Genomic DNA, 18,485 nt, shown 5'->3' on the forward strand with positions numbered 1-18,485 from the left:
CAGGGGTCTAACCCGGCTTGCCTCTCCTAAAGGCTATAGCAAAGCAGAACCATTTGATTGCTGTAATTGAAAATGCATGTGGCCAGAGCCGCTTTCAATCCCATCTTTCGTTACAAATATTTTTTTCTTTCCTCGGTTATTTTGTAGTTCTTCACGCAACGCATCCTTTCTCATCTGCGGGCTCGTCTGGTGATGCTTTGGGGAAAAGACGGGGTGGTGTGTGGTTGGAGATGCCAAAAGAACAAGCAGGCAGGGACACACAGTGTATACACAAACATGCACATGCACCCACACGTGTGTGTGTGTGTGTGTGTGTGTGTGTGTGTGCACCCACAAACCGGGTGGGAGCCGGTCTCGCAGGTAGTCTGGGTGCTCGCCCGTCATGTAGCAGATTCAAGCGTCAAGGTAACGATCATCTGGTAGTGTTTAGGCGAGCGAAGGAAAACAAAAGATGGCACCGCTAACCACAGTGAGGTGGAACCAATATAGACGAGAGAGAGGAGGAGGGGGTTCAGCGGCAGAGGGGAAATGACAAGAGGGAGAAAAGAAAATCAAAGCAGCAAATGAGAGGGCCTCAAGCCAACATATGGAGGGAGAGGAGGACAGAGATGAAGAAGGGGTGATGGAGGAGGCAAACTATTCCAGCTATTTGGGTTGTGTGCGCCTAAACAAAGCGACCCAAGTAGGGGCTGATTTTCGGAAATGAGCTGCTGGCTGGCTGCTGTGTCGGCGCCTGTGTGTGTGTGTGTGTGTGTGTGTGTGTTTGTGAAAGAGAAATGGGAGCATACCTTGACCCAGTGGTCTAATGACCCCCCTCCCTGAACCTCTCCATCTGTCTGTCTTTATGTGTGTCCATATTTTTCCTTTCTCTCCCTCTCCACTGTCCTACAACAGTATATCACGCTCAGTCACCCCCTCCTCCCCCCCTCTCTCTCTCTCTTTGCTTTCTGTTTAAAGAGTGGGTCACACCAGAGTTATTTCCCTTTGCTAACATTCCAGTGATCTACAGTAGAAATTCTCTGTTGACTCTGGCACATCTTCATCTCCGTTTGGCCCATGTCTCTCCCGCCTCTCTCTTTTTCTCTCTCTTTCTCTCTCTCTCTTTTCATTTTAACTCCTTATCTCCAACTCTCACTTGTCTCGCCGCCTCTGTCTCTCTTGTTCTCACTTTCTCGTCCTCCTTCTCTCTCCGCCGTTTCCTCCGCAGTTTCACGTTGTTCGCCTCCAGCCGAGGGGAAATAGTAGAGAGAGTGCAAATAAAACAGGTGCCAGACGCAAACCCCCATATATCCTTCCCCGTCTCTGTCCCGCTTCCAAAACGGACAAGTCCAGGTTGGACGAGACGGAGGTAAAGCAAACCCAAACCAACCCAGACTAGACCAGGATGGGTCCAAGCCGTCTCTGGATACTCCACAGTGGCCTAACCCCGACTGAAACCCAAACTCACACTAAAGAGCGAGGCTATGGTGGACTGTTTCTCTGTTATGACACCAGCTCCCATAGTTTTGTTTTCCACCATTATGAGCGAGAAGAGGACACTCTGCGTTTGGCTTAGCACTCTGGTGGATTTCCCTTAACATGACTCACATACTTTGATTAAATTCCCCTTCTATCCATCCTGTTTTTCTTTGCGTTTCCTTTTTTATGGGCGAACTTACGAGGGGAAAGAAAGGGAGAGTGAATTGCTTTTATGGGGCTGATTTCTTGGCTTTGCTCACGTGCGATTTTTTTTTTTTTGCGGCACCGCTGCACCAGGATGTATGGTGTTGGACCGGAGGCTATCCAGCTCCAGGTGTACCAGGCTGATAAAGTGTGTTTTGCGGGATGTAGCGTGGTAGAAATAGGCCAGTGGGAGCTGTTGGGGGGCTGACAGTAATCAGAGCCTAATGCCCTGTCACATAGTGAAAGTCAAAAAAAAAAAAAAAAAACCCCAACAACACCCCGTCCAGTCAGTCAGTCTGTAAAAACGTCTTAGCAAATGAAAGCATATGCTCGTGTATTAGGGCAGCGCTAGGGAGCAAGGCTCAGTCTGGATCCAATTTAAATCATCATCATCCCCATCAGCAACCCCCTCACTGCTCTCTCTCTCTCCCTCTTTCTCCCTCTCTCTCTCTCTCCGTCATTCCTGCCTTCTCCCCCTCTCTCCCTCCCCTCCATCATCCCCCCAACTGGGCCAGTCCTATGGGATGTTTTGTGTTTGTGCGCTCCTATGTGTGTTTGCACGTGTTTGTGTATTGGCTCATTTTTTGTGTATGTGCCTTTGTGTGTGTGTCTGTATGCATGTGTGCATGTAAGTGTGTATGCTGCGTGTGTGTGTGTGTGTGTGTGTGTGTGTGCAGCTCCCAGACACGGTGCAGCCTTTCGTGTTCTGTCTAATTGGCAGGGATTGCTCCACATGGAACTGATTAATTCCAGACTGCTGGCTCATTAGCGAGTTAATCGACTTGCAGTCCTCTCTCCGCCCCCCCGATTTACTTTTTTTTTTTTTTTTTTTTTTGTCTTTCCTCCCCCACTTTTTCTGTCTTACATGGTCAAAATTCTCTTTCGCATACGTCGTTCACTTTCTAAAACAACACACTGCGTTCTCTCCTTCTCACTGTCTCACTCTCTCTCTCACACACACACACACGGTCCAGATGCCCAGGGACCCCCTTTCCCCCTTCTTCACTTACCCCGTACACACGCTCTTTGAACCTCCAGCCCCCACGTCGCTCCACTGACCCTGACCTGGGAAACTGTAACAAATAGGACCCCTTTTAGGAGGCCCTTCAGATGCCTACCGTCAGCCGGTACCCCAGGCAACCTTTCCCATTTGTGGCCCATAAAGAAGCTTCCTTCCCAGCTACCATGGAAAGGGCAGGCCGCCCTCCTGACTCCCAACCTGGAACCTGTTCCCTGATTTACATGCAAATGTTTGTCATAAAAGACGCGCGAGGAGTAAACATGTTCCGCTTGGATTTGTCAGCCGTGTGTACGTTTGTTTTGATTGATTTATTGTTGACCTTTGGCTGTGATCTCACCCTCTCGCCGTGTGATGTCGTCTTTCATCAGACCAGCGTGTGGGGACGTGCTTCTCCGCCCTGGCGAACGGGCGCTGCGCTGCCGAGCTGACCGGCCAGTTTACCAAGATAAAGTGCTGCTGTGACACCGGCCGCTGCTGGGCTTTGGGACAGATCCCCGAGATGTGTCCTGTGAGAGGGTCTGGTGAGTTCAACACACACACACACACACACGAAACACACATTAGACACTAACATTTCATTTTTTGACAGCCACATACAGTCCAACAGTCTCTCCGTTAATTAATCCCACCACTGAACAAAGTGTTGCACATGAAGTCGAAATCTGGACACACTTCCCATCACCTTTTTCTTCCGATGATCAAAACAACTGACAATCTCCACGATGGATTCTCTGTGGTTTGGCACGAGCGAAGGCGCCGTAAATAAAGGCTTGACAGTGTAAACGGTCTGCAGACCAAATGCCTTTGACACAACAATGGTGAACTAGACAAGACTGACGCCGCTGAAGAGGGGCTCCTCTGTGTGTGTGTGAGTGTGTGTGTGTGTGTGTGTGTGTGCATGGCAGAGAGAGTGAGACCAAAAGGCAAGCACATCCACTCAAACTGATGAGAATGATGTCATGAGCGAAAACCAAACAGAGAAAGATGGAAAAGATTTGTGTGAAGATAATGACCCTCGTCTCTTCAATCAGGCTGGAATACGTTGAGCTCTTCCCCTGCGTGAGACTGTGTGATCCATATCTGATCCGTTACAGAATGTTTCTGCTTCCCCCACTGGCACATCTGAGCTACGCCGGTTTTGTGTTGTATGTGTATGTGTGTGTGTGTGTGTGTGTGTGTGTATGTGTGTGTGTGTTTTTGGTCTGTATCCACATGTCCATGAACATACTCACTCCCACTCGTTCTCATTATATTGGGTGGCCTTGCTTTGGCTCCAACTGGAGTCTTTTACATCCTCTGAGGTTTGTTCACTCAGTGTGTGTGTGTGTGTGTGTGTGTGTATCCCTAACTGTCTGCCTTTGTGCATGCATGTGTGTTTGCCTTTCTGAGGTGTTCAGCTGACATTTCGTATTTCAAGGCTGCCAAAGCAAGAGGAAAAAACACTCTCACGCGCAAACGCAAGCACAAGCGCACACAATCATGCACCAAGTCCATGCCTATCAATAAAAAAAAAACAACACACAGTAGACATAACATGAAATATATGTCAAAGCAAGGCAGGGGTTCTTGCATATTCATGCACATTTTTCAGCCATTACTGGTTCAGGCAGCGCTCCAGTCATAGCACATGTGAAACCTGTGAAACCCTCTCATAGAGAAAGGTCAGTTTTGCTACAGGCTTCAGCAAAAGAATCTAAAAATTCAATGCAAAGTGGACTAACATGAGAGAGTCAGAGGGAATATAGGAGAAAGGGAATAACATCAAGCTCCTGACCTGGATTCAAATTGACAAGCACAGTTTGCAGAACAGGACTGGCCAGCTTCCTCCAAATATACAAGTAGTTTGAACCATCCACTAACTCCTTCCCTGTGACTCCTGTTCTCCCTGCAGATGAGTACAGGCGTCTGTGTATTGCGGGCGTTCCTCAGGGACACGGTCTCCCTAACGGCTACCCCAATGGTCACCTCCCCAACGGGCACTTCCCCAATGGTAACGGCAACGGCTACGGCTACGGATACAAGTTCCCCAACGGAAACGGGAATGGTGGAGGTATTGGCGGGAACGGAGGTGGAGGAGTTGGGGGAGGAGGCTTTGGCGGCAATGGAGGAGGACTTTTGACCCCACCAAACATAGGTGAGTCAATCTGAGTGTGAATTATTAGTATGACGCTTATCTTCAATTTTAGTTTTTAACCCTATAAAGCCTGAACTATGAAAGAATTGACAGAAAATTCCAATTTTTTGAAATTGAACCCTTCATTTAGTCCTATAACAAAATATATATAAAAAATAAAAAAATATATGTTATAACACGACCTTTCTGGTGTATGAAATATGATATGTACTTGAAGTGCCAATGGTATGGTCCAGGGTGAACAGGGGAAGTGTTCAAGGGTATACAACAGTATTTTGGTCAAGTATTGATTAAACTGAAAACGAAAAACGGAATTGAAAATGTGTATCATATATGATTCGAATGGCTTTATAGGGTTAACTAAGTCGGCAACTTTAAAGGATTTGGCTCCTAGAGTGTCCAAGAAATATGCACGTGTTCTCTTGTAATGTGTTTATGGTGTGTTTTTGTCTGTTGTCAGGCACGGTCTCAGTGAACAGCACCATTGATGTGTGCAAACATTTCACCAACCTGTGTCTGAATGGGCGCTGCATTCCCACACCCACCAGCTACCGCTGTGAATGTAACATGGGCTACAAGCAGGACGTACGCGGGGAGTGTATCGGTGAGAAACACACTGCACACCAGCAAACGCACACACACTGTGCACACATTTGTCACAAACACTAAACTTTACACAGGTCTCACTGAGACGTCGAGGCAGAGAGTGTGACAGTGCCGTGGCAGATTACATGCACTGCACTGCCATCTCCTGCCTGCTTAAGGAACTAGAGACAAGTGCTGCATGAGGCTCAAAATGTTCACTATTTAAATCCACTAACCGTGATTGTTGGAGTTATGCTTGTGTCATATACATAATTAGCCGTATGTTGATGCGCGGTGTGGACAGTTTGTGTTTCTTCCTCTCAGTTCCATGTTTGCTCTCTCCTCCTGTCTCCAGATGTGGATGAGTGTGTCAGTAACCCGTGCATCAATGGAGACTGCGTCAACACACCTGGATCATACCACTGCAAGTGTCACGAGGGCTACCAGGGAACCCCAACCAAACAAGCCTGCATCGGTACGTTCTGCCTGTCAACTTCCCCTAAGAGAAAATGTGCCTCATAATGTGATTGTCATCAGCTCTCTAAAATGTTTTTGATAGTCATGCGTCGCCGAAGTGGCATAAGCGCGTTGCACTAAAGCATTTGTGCCAGGTTAGCATGATTAGTAGCTAAAAGGATGAACTGAATCAAATTAATTTCGACTCGTCCTTCTCCTCTTGTTGCTCTTTTCGGCTCAGATATTGACGAGTGCATTGTGAATGGAGTGATGTGCCGTAATGGACGCTGTGTCAACACGGAGGGAAGCTTTCAGTGTATCTGCAACGCCGGCTTTGAGCTCACCCCTGATGGGAAGAACTGCATTGGTAAGGAATGAAAACAAAAAATAAGACAGTGATGTTTCCACATGCTTGATTGCAAATAAACCCAGTAGATTTGACCATACATGTGGTAAAGGGATACAGTCACTTGGTGCTGAAAGCAACACCTCAAACCTGCCCCAAATTATTTTCCTGTCCCCCTCCAGACCACGACGAGTGTGCCACCACCAACATGTGCCTCAACGGCATGTGCATCAACGAGGACGGCAGCTTCAAGTGTATCTGCAAGCCCGGCTTCGCTCTGGCATCTAACGGACGCTACTGCACTGGTATTCATGATCCACAGTAAACACAGACCTCAGCTCTTGGACGAGCACCAAGCGGGTCAAGTGTTGGCAGACCTGTTTATTTAAAATCTACAGATGGTGTTTTAGATTAATCTCTACAGACTCATCAAAGAGCTGTAATTAACTTTTAAGCTGCAAAAGTATTTTCTAAAACGTATAAATATTTGTTCTTTTGTTTAATGAGGTTTGCTGGTCACTGAATTTGTAATCCTATGATATCACCAAGACAAATGTAATCCTATGACATCACCAAGTTGCATCGCCCGAGACAACTGAAATAGCCGCTTTAAATATAACTTCTGCAGTAATAAAAAAAAAAAAAAACATGAGGATGGTGTCATGGGGAGCATAAAATTGACTTTCCCATAAAACGTCCACTTTTTCATAGTTACAGTTATAAGTAATTTCAAGTGGTTTTATCCCTCAAATTAACAATCCAATTAATAGCACATTGGTAATTAAACAAACCACTCAGATGTGAAGCAGATGTGCTAACAGATCTGCTTCCTCTATTAAACAGAAATCAACCTTAGAAATGTTCTGCCCTCTCTCCATCAGACATCGATGAGTGCCAGACACCGGGCATCTGCATGAACGGCCGCTGCATCAACTCTGAGGGCTCGTTCCGCTGCGAGTGCCCGCCCGGCCTCGCCATTGATGTGGATGGGAGAGTGTGTGTGGACACACACATGAGGACCACCTGCTACGGTGCCATAAAGATGGGCACGTGCTCACGGCCGTTCCCCGGTGCAGTGACCAAGTCAGAGTGTTGCTGTGCCAACCCTGAACATGGCTTCGGAGAGCCGTGCCAGCCCTGCCCCTCTCGAAACTCAGGTAGCATCTGTGCTCTGTTTGTTTGAGTGATGGTTTGCTTTTTTTTTTTTTTTTTTTTTTTTTTTTTTGAAACCACGGTCATTAAAGCTTACAGTCTTTCACATTAGGCGAAAGTAATTCATTCTTCTAAATGAGAAGAAAATCTGCAGCTGTTATTCTCATCAGTTCAAGTGTGGCTGAGGCTTTTCTTCTCCATGTTTGTTCCAGCTGAGTTCCAGGCCGTGTGCAGCAGTGGCATTGGCATCACAGCTGATGGCAGAGGTGAGAAACATGTTGCTCATAATCATGTTCAACTCGAGTTTGGCGACTAACTCCGCTCATGTGACCGATAGTTGATGGCAAAACGTTTCTCCCCGATAGACATCAACGAGTGTGCCCTGGACCCAGACATCTGTCAGAACGGCATGTGTGAGAACCTGAGAGGAAGCTACCGCTGCATCTGCAACATCGGCTACGAGTCCGACTCCAGTGGCAAGAACTGTGTTGGTGAGTCTGTCGGGGACTGTGTGTGTGTGTGTGTGTGTGTGTGTCCACGATCTTAAATGACCCTCATTACATCCCATGGAGAAGTTAATTAAACCATGTATCACTTCATTTTGCCAGTGTAACAGTTGTAATGAAGCAACAGTGAATGATAATTGTTAGTTTGAGCCTCGTCTCTCCTCCTCCTGCAGACATCAACGAGTGTTTGGTGAACCGTCTGCTGTGTGACAACGGCCTGTGTAGAAACACCCCCGGCTCATACACCTGCTCCTGTCCTAAGGGCTTTGTCTTCAAGCCCGACTCAGAGACGTGCGAAGGTGACTCTCCCTTTCTCTCTCTTTCTCATGCGCGCACTCACGCAAGTATACACTTTCAAGGTAATTACGTTGACATCATTATTACCAGATGTGGCGCGGTTTATTTCCAGTAAACATGCGGCTCAAGGAGAGAAGACATGCATACGTAGTGCTTCTTGCTGCCAAATGATGATGACGATGATCCATTTATAACAGCCTCCCGGCCCTGACCTGAGGTGTGTTTGTGCAGTCAGGCAGTCAGTCAAGTGTTCATTGTCCCATGAGGAGAGATTCAGTGCCAGCAGGGTCAAAAAACAAACAGCTAACACTCTGGAAACAGCACAAGAACAATAGGACAGTGGAGCAGAACTGAACAAATAGCTGGATTCCTGAAATGCAAGTAAGATTAATAAGCCTCAGCTATTTTGACATGAAATAGCAGGTAAACACTAATGACATTTACATGCAGCCAAGCCTTTACAATGAACCTGAATACACAACACAAGGCCGTGTTAGACCTAAATGGAACAGAAACCTTCATTAATGTCATAAGTAAAATCTATGTTTACCTGCTATTTCATAAGACAAGTAAGATTATATAAAGAGCAGTAAAACTGGTTAGCAGCAACATCGGCGTGTTCAACTTCAGCAGCTCAGTGGCTTTGGAAATGAAGAAAATCCCAAGTCATTTCGTGCTTTTTTATTTATTTATTTATTTATTTTCACGTTTCGAACTCCAAACTGACTTTCATGAAGCTACAGACCACCACCTGAAATGATTTTTGCCCTCAGGACCCATATCACAAGATGTTTTAGGCTGTGTCGAGTATTTAATTGTTTTAAGATGTTGTACTTGAACATTCAAGTAGATTCAAAGAAGTGCAGTTGAAAACATAATGTTAAAATAATCACATTTTTGTAACTTCTCGTGAATTACAGTGAAAGTAAACTTTCTAATTGTGCTGATGACGCTCATGGAAGCCTCTCAAGGACACCTAGAGGTCCCTGGGCTCCTAACCCTAACCCTGTATCAAAGAGCACAGGGGAGTGACTCAGACTCCTTCAGGACTGTGTGGCCTGAACAGGACGATGTGAGCCTTCCTTAGCACAGGCTTTTTTTTTTTCTTTTTTCATTAATATCACTGAGCTGGAGCTGATTTGCCCCCAATCTTTTTGCTGGCCACATTGCCAAAGCTGGCAAGCCTTTTTTTTATAGGCCAGGGTCAAGTTTTCAAACCAGATAACAATCAAACAGGTTAAGAGTCGTCAAAGTATTTCACGCCTTACAAGAATTCATTTTTCTGGATTGAAGCACAGCTTGTCCACAGATTCAGGTGTGGGTGTCATCTTTCTAAGATGTCCTTGGTTTTTGTGACTATTCTGTTCAAGGCAAGATTCTCTGCACCATGTGATGAAATCACCCACCTCATACGTTGTGTTTTAGATATCAACGAGTGCGAGTCCAGCCCGTGCATCAACGGAGCGTGTCGAAACGTGGCCGGGTCCTTCAACTGTGAATGCTCCCACGGCAGCAAGCTGGACTCCACTAACACCATCTGCGTGGGTAAGACAAGACACAAATGACATCAGCACCGCAGGGCCCTGAGAAGAGCCTGAGTGAGATACTGATTACACACCGAGAGATAGGCGGCTAAAGGGAGGCGTGTCAGTGGGAAATTATTTGTGCCAGAGTCTTTTAGCCTAATTATTTTAATCAGAGTTTATTCCTCAGTATGATAAATAAACACTGAGGTCGTTCAGGTTTTCAGAAGCCATCCAGAGACATTATCAACTTCAGATGTTAGGCAAACCGGCATGTACGGATGTTTCATTAGATAAACACTTGCGTGCATGGCCTTGATTCACATGGGGATTGTTTTACTTCATAGAGATCCGCCGCAGATTCAAAATGACATATGGTATTTGTTTAGGATCTTTGACTAAGGTTAGAAATTCCACTTGTTTGGCGGTTTGTCAGGTTTTGTAAATCACTCCGAGATATCTATATGCTAATATATAATACAGATGTCTCTGTAACTGGAATGGAGTATGATTCATTGAATAAATAGTCATACATACTGCATGATCTGGCTCTGTCAGAGGCTGAGAAATTCCCCTGGTGTGGTTTGTTTCTGTTTTATGTTTAAAAGCCCATCAATCAGCAGTGGAAGAAAGAGAGAGTAAATTGTGGTCTTGTGTTTGGGTGGGCTTGTGGTTTTGGAGAAAAGGTGTCACTGTCATGACTGTGCACTCACTCAGCCCATTAGGAATGCAATAGCATGGGATCAGACCTAATGATGCATGGGCTTTAGTCAGCTTTACTCACAGATGGATTTTTATTGAACAAATTTGTAGGTGACTTGCTGATGTTTATGCACTCGTGTTGCCGTTATTACTTTCCCAAGTGTTCGGTTATGTCAATCGTTTCTCCCCCCCCTCTCCGGCTCCACAGACAGTATGAAGGGCACGTGCTGGCTGAACATCCAAGATGGCCGCTGCGAGGTCAACATCAACGGAGCTACGCTGAAGTCCGAGTGCTGCTCCACGCTGGGAGCCGCCTGGGGCAGCCCCTGTGAACGCTGCGAGATCGGTCAGTTCACAAACACACACACACATTCACCAGCGAGGACCACACCATCAGCAAGAGGCACTTAAGTTATTTGTTGATGAGATGATGATGATGATGATGATGATGATTGTTTGAGGCTTGAACTTGGATATGAGAGAGGAAGAGTAGGAGAGGGTTAGTTTGGTATTTATAGGAATGCCAAAAGAGGTGTGGTCTGCTAGAAAGCTTCAATACACATATTATCAGATATGAAAATTTAACAATTAAAAAAAAAACACAAGGATTCAGTGCTGCCCTCAGAAGAGTAATGACCCTGGGATACGTTGCAGCTTTTAAATGAAGAAATAATTTACAGCAAATGTTTAAAAGGATGCGTCAGATTTCATTGGAAGGAGTCACCATCGCATCATGGACAAAATGATGGGCCAGTGTCTGCTCCATGTATTTCCCAACCACTGTATTTGTCAATCACCAGTGCGTAAGAATACATTTATTTCGTGCACACAGTGTTTTTTTATCAGATCCCTGCTTCTCTTCGTCTCTCCTCAGACACCGCCTGCTCTCGAGGGTTTGCTCGTATGAAGGGAGTCAACTGTGAAGGTGAGACAACCCGACGACGTCACAGCATCTGAGCTGTGCAGTCAGCTGTGGCAGACCTGTGGGTTTTTGCCTTCACCCTGCACTCATGTCCTTTTTGTCCTTTACGTCCTTTTAACATGAGGATTTCAGTTCAGTGCACAGGTGTGTGTGTTTGCATGTACGGTGTGTGTGTGTGTGTGTGTTGAGGTTCACCTTGACACCGCGGTTGTCGTTATGCTCTCCTCCCTGCAGACATTAACGAGTGTGAGGTTTTCCCTGGAGTGTGTACAAACGGCCGGTGTGTGAACACCCAGGGCTCCTTCCGCTGCGAGTGTGCTGAAGGTCTCACCTTGGACGGCAGTGGGCGCACGTGTGTGGGTAAGAGGACAACAACAACAAAAAAAAAAACTGTATCAACTGGGGTTCAACTTGTATGGCTTTTTTAAGACCAATCTGACATTTTTAAAACTTTTTAAACCTTTCTTTTGACTATCGGCAGCAACAAAGCTACCAATAGATGATATTTTGCGCTGATATTCAATATCTTTAAATTTGACAATTGCTATGCAGGCAAATAAACAAGAAGGCTATTATTAGAGTAAGTTCCTTTTAATGAAATGTTCTAAATAAACAATGAACAAAGAGAGCAATGCAAATGAAAAATGAAAAGATGAGAGAGATACAGTCAAACATACTAAAAATTACTTTTTTAAAATGGCTGGAGAATAACCTCTTTCATAATGAAGAGGAAAGACATCGGCATGCTGATATCTGATATTCAAAAAAAGGCAGATATTGGTCTGATGTATCAATAAACCAATAAATCGGTCTAACCCTTTCAAGAGCTCTTATCAGCTAATGAAACATCAACTTCCAGTGGAGAAATGTGCAGCTGCGCACTGAACACTGGATATTGTGATGTAGTGCTACTTAAAGGACTCTCTAGCTCACTAGCTTCATCATCAGATCGTGTGTGTGTGTGTGTGTGTGTGTTTCTCCAATCTTTCATAACTTAACCTTCATGACGTCTCCATGCCTAGACATCCGCAGCGAGCAGTGCTACATGAAGTGGCACGAGGATGAGTGTGGCCAGCCCTTGCCGGGCCGATACCGCGTGGACATGTGCTGCTGCTCGGTGGGCGCCGCCTGGGGCATCGACTGTGAGGAGTGTCCCAAACCGGACACGCCGGAGTACCGGGCCATCTGCCCCCGAGGGCCCGGCTTCGCCAACAGGGGAGACATTCTGACCGGCAGGCCTTTCTACAAAGGTGAGAGCGGGGCCCGAAGGTTGTGAGGAAACAGATTACACCCGTGAACTTGGTGCATTTTCAGTGTTAACACTGCGTTTCGGTCTCCCCAGATGTGAATGAGTGTAAGGTGTTCCAGGGTCTGTGCACACATGGAACGTGCCGGAACACCATCGGCAGCTTCAAGTGTCGCTGCAGCAGTGGTTTCGCCCTGACCGCCGAAGAGAGGAACTGCACAGGTACGGGAGGAGAGAGAGAGAGAGAGAGTGACATTGATTTGAATTGAACTGATGCTGTGTTTAATTTCCCATGCGCTTATAGAAATAGTCCTTATGAGCTGTGTTATGAAACGTTCTCTGTTTGTGTTACAGACATTGACGAGTGCCGTATTTCCCCCGACCTGTGTGGTCACGGTACTTGTGTCAACACGCCTGGCAGCTTCGAGTGTGAGTGCTTTGAGGGCTACGAGAGTGGCTTCATGATGATGAAGAACTGCATGGGTAAGCTGGAAACACACACACACACACACACACACAGAGTCTTCCACTCGCACATACACAAGCACAGACCCAAACGACGCTATCTTAATGGCCTCTCACCTCTTCCCCCCCTTTTCTCCTGTCTCATCTCCTATTTCCACCTTGCACCCTTGAACCATCACGCACCTTTTCCTCCTCCTTTGTCTCTTTCCTCCCTTCCTCTCTGCTGACAGACATCGATGAGTGCGAGAGGAACCCCCTGTTGTGTCGCGGAGGAACCTGCCTGAACACAGAGGGGAGTTATGAGTGTGAATGTCCCCCTGGACACTCGCTCAGCAGCGATGGATCTGTCTGCGAAGGTGGGCCATACATCACAGGCACACACACACACACACACAAATACACTCACACTGGATGTTATACATCATCCTCTGCTCATCTGGAATCTATTTTAAAAGCTATACTAGTTGCATCAACAGGGTCTTGGAAAGCTACATGCTGGTGTTACATCTTTTGCCTTATAAGGAGCTGATTAGAAAAAAAAAAAGCTCTTTGGAGCGGCTCAAGATTTAGAAAGAAAATGTGGAAGTCTTGAGATAAATGTTTATAAACCTTTCCCCAACCATGAATATTAGTCTTCATTACCCTGACGCGCAATGTATATTTTGCATAAACATCTAGACAAAACATAGCTCCCGAATCGAGCCTCTGATTCTCTCTGCCTCCTCCCAGATGTGAACGAGTGCCAGCTGAGCGATAACTTGTGTAAGAACGGCCAGTGTGTCAACGTGGTGGGAACCTACCAGTGCTCCTGTGACACGGGCTACCAGGCCACACCCGACCGACTGGGCTGCGTCGGTGAGTGGGACGTGAAAATGTATAAAAACATGAAACTGAAATAGGGATTTGAAGTGCCTGCGAAACACTGGACAGATGGTTTTTTTATGCTTATGTGATGATTACTTATTTGCTTTGCTCATTTTTGCCATTATAAGAGTCCTCACGACTTTGCTGGAATTTCCCTTTGCAGATATCGATGAGTGCACCATTATGAACGGAGGCTGTGACACCCACTGCACCAACTCGGAGGGCAGCTACGAGTGCAGCTGCAGTGAGGGCTACGCTCTCATGCCTGACCTCAGGACCTGCGCAGGTAAGGACACGCAGGATATATCGCTGCCGTGCATGTTTGTATATTTCATTCAGCTCTCTGCTTGCAAATTCTATTCCTCATTTAAACAATTTGTCCACATTTAATCGTTTAGATATCGATGAGTGTGAGGAGAGCCCGGACATCTGTGATGGAGGGCAGTGCACCAACATCCCAGGGGAATACCGCTGCCTGTGCTACGATGGCTTCATGGCTTCCATGGACATGAGGACTTGCATTGGTGAGAGAACTTATGGTTTGATTGCATCGTTATGGGACTCAGTGTGTCTTCTTCTCTCCTGCCTTCCTCTGTCTCTTTTGTTTCTTCCTCGGCTTCATCCATATATTCATCCGGTGTCTCTGTGTGAATCTGTTCCTCCGTCCGTCTGGGTGTCGGCGGAGCTCCCTCTGTCACTCTCATTCTCTGTCACTCTGCTCTCTAAGGCCGAAACGTTCACATATTGTCTGCGTCTCCCCGTCTCTGTCTGCCCAGATGTGAACGAGTGTGACTTGAACCCAAACATCTGTCTCCACGGCGACTGCGAGAACACCAAAGGCTCCTTCATCTGCCACTGTCAGCTGGGATACTTTGTCAAGAAGGGCTCCACGGGCTGCACAGGTACGCAGACACACTGACACAGCGGGGGCTGAGATATTGCTGAGAGGTCTGGGTCTGCGTGTCCGTATCTGTGCCAGCTGTTGAGAGAGAAGGTTCATCCATGCATACAGTAGAGCCCCTGCTCTGGAGTTTTGGACCTGATTATTTATTTATGGCATATTGTATCTGGAGACTCAGCCACTGGCCTCTTTACAAACAGAATTAAAAACTCTTGGCAAGGATAGCTAGTTCACGGCAGTTTAAAAATGACTATCAAGAATAACAGTTCAAGTGTAGATGGAAAAGGGCTTTTCAAAACATTCACAGCTCATTGCATGTCATAAATAAAGGAGCATGTCACAACAAACAGTGAAATAAAAACCTCTCACTTAGAGAACTGTCATTTCTTTCAGCAAGCTCTGTCAGTCAGACGGAGAATAAAAGCCAATACCATCATTTGGAGCTCTTGGCAGGGCTACCCTATTATTAATATTGGGACCATAATCAGACTTTTAACTTTTTGTGTCTTGCAAACAGAAATCATTCGTGCAAAAGTCTGCAGTACTCTCTGTTAATTAATTGGCTAATTGATCCATATCGTTCCAGATGTTGATGAATGTGAGATTGGGGCTCATAACTGCGACATGCACGCCGCCTGTGTCAATGTTCCCGGAAGCTTTAAATGTCGCTGCCGAGACGGCTGGATTGGAGACGGCATCAAGTGCGTGGGTGAGTACATCTCCACATTACCACGCATGCAAAATTAAAATGCTTTAGCATGCAGAGCAGATTGTTTAATACTGTGAGACCAGTTTCACTGGTAAAATAAATGTCCAGAAATGTCTCTTGTGACCATTATTATTTGACTGTTTTTGACTGAGTTGGGATGTTTTCTTATACTTTTTGTGTCTCCGTCTGTAGACCAGGACGAGTGCTCTGCAGAGGACCATAACTGCAACCCCAACGCAGACTGTGTCAACACACCAGGGTCCTACCGCTGCACATGCAAGGAGGGATTCAACGGAGATGGCTTCTCCTGCTCAGGTAAGACAGCTCACACACTGACAGAGCAGTGCTCATACAACTGCATAACGACTGTAACGCTGAAGAATACTAGCTCTTATATACAGAATATATATGCACTCACTTGCAATCCACTCGTCCACTCCGTTTCAGATATGGATGAGTGTGCGGACAACGTGAACCTGTGTGAGAACGGCCAGTGTCTGAATGCTCCAGGTGGCTACCGGTGCGAGTGTGAGATGGGCTTCACTCCCACAGAGGACAGCAAGGCCTGTCAAGGTAAGAGATGAGCAAAGCATTATATTAGTCTAAGCTGAGAAGATACTGTATATGCAATGTGAAAATCCACTTTGTTTTTTTTGTCCTTATGTACTTTTTGGCTCCACCATGTCTCTCTTCTCAGCTGCTTAACATTTCCCCCTCTTTCCCCTCTGCCACAGACATTGATGAGTGTAATTTCCAGAACATCTGTGTGTTTGGAACGTGCCAGAACCTCCCGGGCATGTTCCGCTGTGTGTGTGACGACGGTTACGAACTGGACCGCAGCGGAGGAAACTGCACAGGTCAGGACGCCACTTCTGCAGCCAGAGCCGTGGAAATATTACACACTAGAGGGGGCTTGACGCTGTTTCATTGACTGTTCATGCAGTCATACATCACATTCCCATGCGAAATTCTAGTATTTACCTTCAATTTAGATAAAAAATGACTAAATAAGCAGGCATTTAAGTGACAAACAGTTTCATCTACTGAGTCAGCTGTGGATTTATATTAACTTCATAGTTACTTCCTTGAGTGAGACCGTGTCATTCATATTTATGTTTTATTTGGGCTGTAATTGACACTTTGCCAACTATCATATATTCATGCTGCAGTTTGGCAACCATTATGTATCTACTTTAGCCATCCGTTTATCCCCTTCATTTCTCAATCTCTCTGCAGCTCACCTTCAAATGTGCACCCTCAGCTAGTTTGTGGCATAAACAAGAGTCACTTGTGTGAATAATGGATAGTTGAAAAAGTATCTCCTCTTTCTCCTGTCGCAACAGCCTATCAACTAATGGCCTCACATAGTTCGGAGTATGTCTTTGCGTATTATGTTTGAGCTTGTGTGCGTCATTGCGTGTTGCAGACATCAACGAGTGCGCAGACCCGGTGAACTGCATCAACGGCCTGTGTGTAAACACCCCGGGGAACTACATGTGCAACTGCCCCCCTGACTTTGAGCTCAACCCCACTGGAGTGGGCTGCGTGGGTGAGTGGCGCCGTGAGCTGCCCAGTTTAGATTTATGGCAAAGCGGAGATGAGCCAAATAAGCAGAACAGGTTTTTAATTAACAAAGAAACATCAACAAGTAAACATGTTGTCCTCCATGAGCGATGCAGGCAAACCTTGGGCCAGTCAGTCACAAGATGCATCATCTGCCCAGCCACACTAGTGGTGTCTGGGATATTACATTTGACTTTCAAATTCTGGTCTTTAATTATAGTGCACTTTTTAGGTAAGTCAGTGTAATTGGGCGGTGTAGGAATTCCAGAGTTTAACATTTCAACCATAAATTAAAGTTTTTTTTTCAAAATCTGACCTAGTCCCAACCTTTCAAAGTTCGAAATTTTGATAACTTTCCCATTTAACCGCTGGTCATTTTGTTAACTCGCAAACACACAAAATCCTGTCAGACAAAAATGTAAACCTCCATGCACTGATGAATATGCATTTATGTATCTCAGATACTCGCGTTGGCAACTGTTTCCTGGACACGCTGGCTCGCGGTGACGGAGGAATCTCGTGCAGCGCGGAGATCGGAGTGGGCGTGACCAGAGCGTCCTGCTGCTGCTCCCTGGGAGGGGCCTGGGGAAACCCCTGTGAACTCTGCCCTGCCCCCAACTCCAGTATGTGCTGCATTCTGTAATATTAGTCGTTCTGTACAGTACAATAGAGACACAGTTATCCCTCATAACAAAATAAAAGCCTTTTCTAGCCTCACTGAAAGTCATATTCATATTCATATATACATGTTGTGTGTTCATTGTTGTTTACCCTTGTTCTTTTGCTGTTAGCCCATTTTTTCTTAGGTTTTAACTTGTTTTTTTATCTGATTTTTGTTTTATCTTGTTCATTGCTGCTGATCACCAAACATAATTTTGTTGTGTACCAACCATGAAATGTCTCATCTCATCTTTTCTACTTGTGATGTCTGTAGCTGAATATAAGACTCTTTGTCCTGGAGGAGAGGGATTCAGACCCAACCCCATCACTGTCATCCTGGAAGGTTAGTGACCAGTCTCTTTATTTTCCAGTTCTTCTATCATTGAATGAACAATGGCAACTGCAACTACAGATTTATGCAGAATTAACAGTTTGAAAGTAGTAGTGGTAGTAGTAGTAGTAGTAGTAGTAGTTTTATCTTTACTGTGTATCATGATTAAGGCAATACATAAGTCATACAATAAGCTATCAAATCAGCCTAATTATGGGCTTGTCGATCTGAATGATCCTCTCTTGTTTGCTCCAGATATTGATGAGTGCCAGGAGCTGCCAGGCCTGTGCCAGGGTGGAAACTGTGTCAACACCTTTGGCAGCTTCCAGTGTGAGTGCCCAGCAGGCTACTATCTCAACGAGGAGACTCGCATCTGTGAGGGTAAGGACTGAGAGAGAAACTTTGCAGCATGACTTCAATGTATGCTTTTTAGTTTTTAT

The 18,485-nt window shown here is 45.8% G+C and overlaps 1 protein-coding gene across 1 annotated transcript in view; it reads left to right on the top strand.

The window, feature by feature from the left end:
- Positions 1 to 18,485, top strand: part of fbn2b (fibrillin 2b) — a 72,357-nt gene that overhangs the window by 39,850 nt on the left and 14,022 nt on the right. The window contains exons 10-39 of the mRNA XM_030050163.1: positions 3,052 to 3,204; positions 4,575 to 4,817; positions 5,278 to 5,421; positions 5,758 to 5,877; positions 6,100 to 6,225; positions 6,387 to 6,509; positions 7,086 to 7,361; positions 7,569 to 7,622; positions 7,722 to 7,847; positions 8,036 to 8,161; positions 9,585 to 9,704; positions 10,593 to 10,730; positions 11,259 to 11,309; positions 11,541 to 11,666; positions 12,329 to 12,556; positions 12,649 to 12,774; positions 12,907 to 13,035; positions 13,248 to 13,373; positions 13,747 to 13,872; positions 14,045 to 14,167; positions 14,280 to 14,405; positions 14,658 to 14,783; positions 15,369 to 15,491; positions 15,684 to 15,806; positions 15,939 to 16,064; positions 16,226 to 16,348; positions 16,918 to 17,040; positions 17,516 to 17,677; positions 17,989 to 18,057; positions 18,301 to 18,426. Of these exons, the coding sequence (XP_029906023.1) occupies positions 3,052 to 3,204; positions 4,575 to 4,817; positions 5,278 to 5,421; positions 5,758 to 5,877; positions 6,100 to 6,225; positions 6,387 to 6,509; positions 7,086 to 7,361; positions 7,569 to 7,622; positions 7,722 to 7,847; positions 8,036 to 8,161; positions 9,585 to 9,704; positions 10,593 to 10,730; positions 11,259 to 11,309; positions 11,541 to 11,666; positions 12,329 to 12,556; positions 12,649 to 12,774; positions 12,907 to 13,035; positions 13,248 to 13,373; positions 13,747 to 13,872; positions 14,045 to 14,167; positions 14,280 to 14,405; positions 14,658 to 14,783; positions 15,369 to 15,491; positions 15,684 to 15,806; positions 15,939 to 16,064; positions 16,226 to 16,348; positions 16,918 to 17,040; positions 17,516 to 17,677; positions 17,989 to 18,057; positions 18,301 to 18,426 (4,011 nt within the window). The remainder of the gene's footprint in view (positions 1 to 3,051; positions 3,205 to 4,574; positions 4,818 to 5,277; positions 5,422 to 5,757; positions 5,878 to 6,099; positions 6,226 to 6,386; positions 6,510 to 7,085; positions 7,362 to 7,568; positions 7,623 to 7,721; positions 7,848 to 8,035; positions 8,162 to 9,584; positions 9,705 to 10,592; positions 10,731 to 11,258; positions 11,310 to 11,540; positions 11,667 to 12,328; positions 12,557 to 12,648; positions 12,775 to 12,906; positions 13,036 to 13,247; positions 13,374 to 13,746; positions 13,873 to 14,044; positions 14,168 to 14,279; positions 14,406 to 14,657; positions 14,784 to 15,368; positions 15,492 to 15,683; positions 15,807 to 15,938; positions 16,065 to 16,225; positions 16,349 to 16,917; positions 17,041 to 17,515; positions 17,678 to 17,988; positions 18,058 to 18,300; positions 18,427 to 18,485) is intronic.

Source organism: Myripristis murdjan, chromosome 4, assembly GCF_902150065.1.
Source record: "Myripristis murdjan chromosome 4, fMyrMur1.1, whole genome shotgun sequence".
Classification (NCBI taxonomy): Eukaryota; Metazoa; Chordata; class Actinopteri; order Holocentriformes; family Holocentridae; genus Myripristis; species Myripristis murdjan.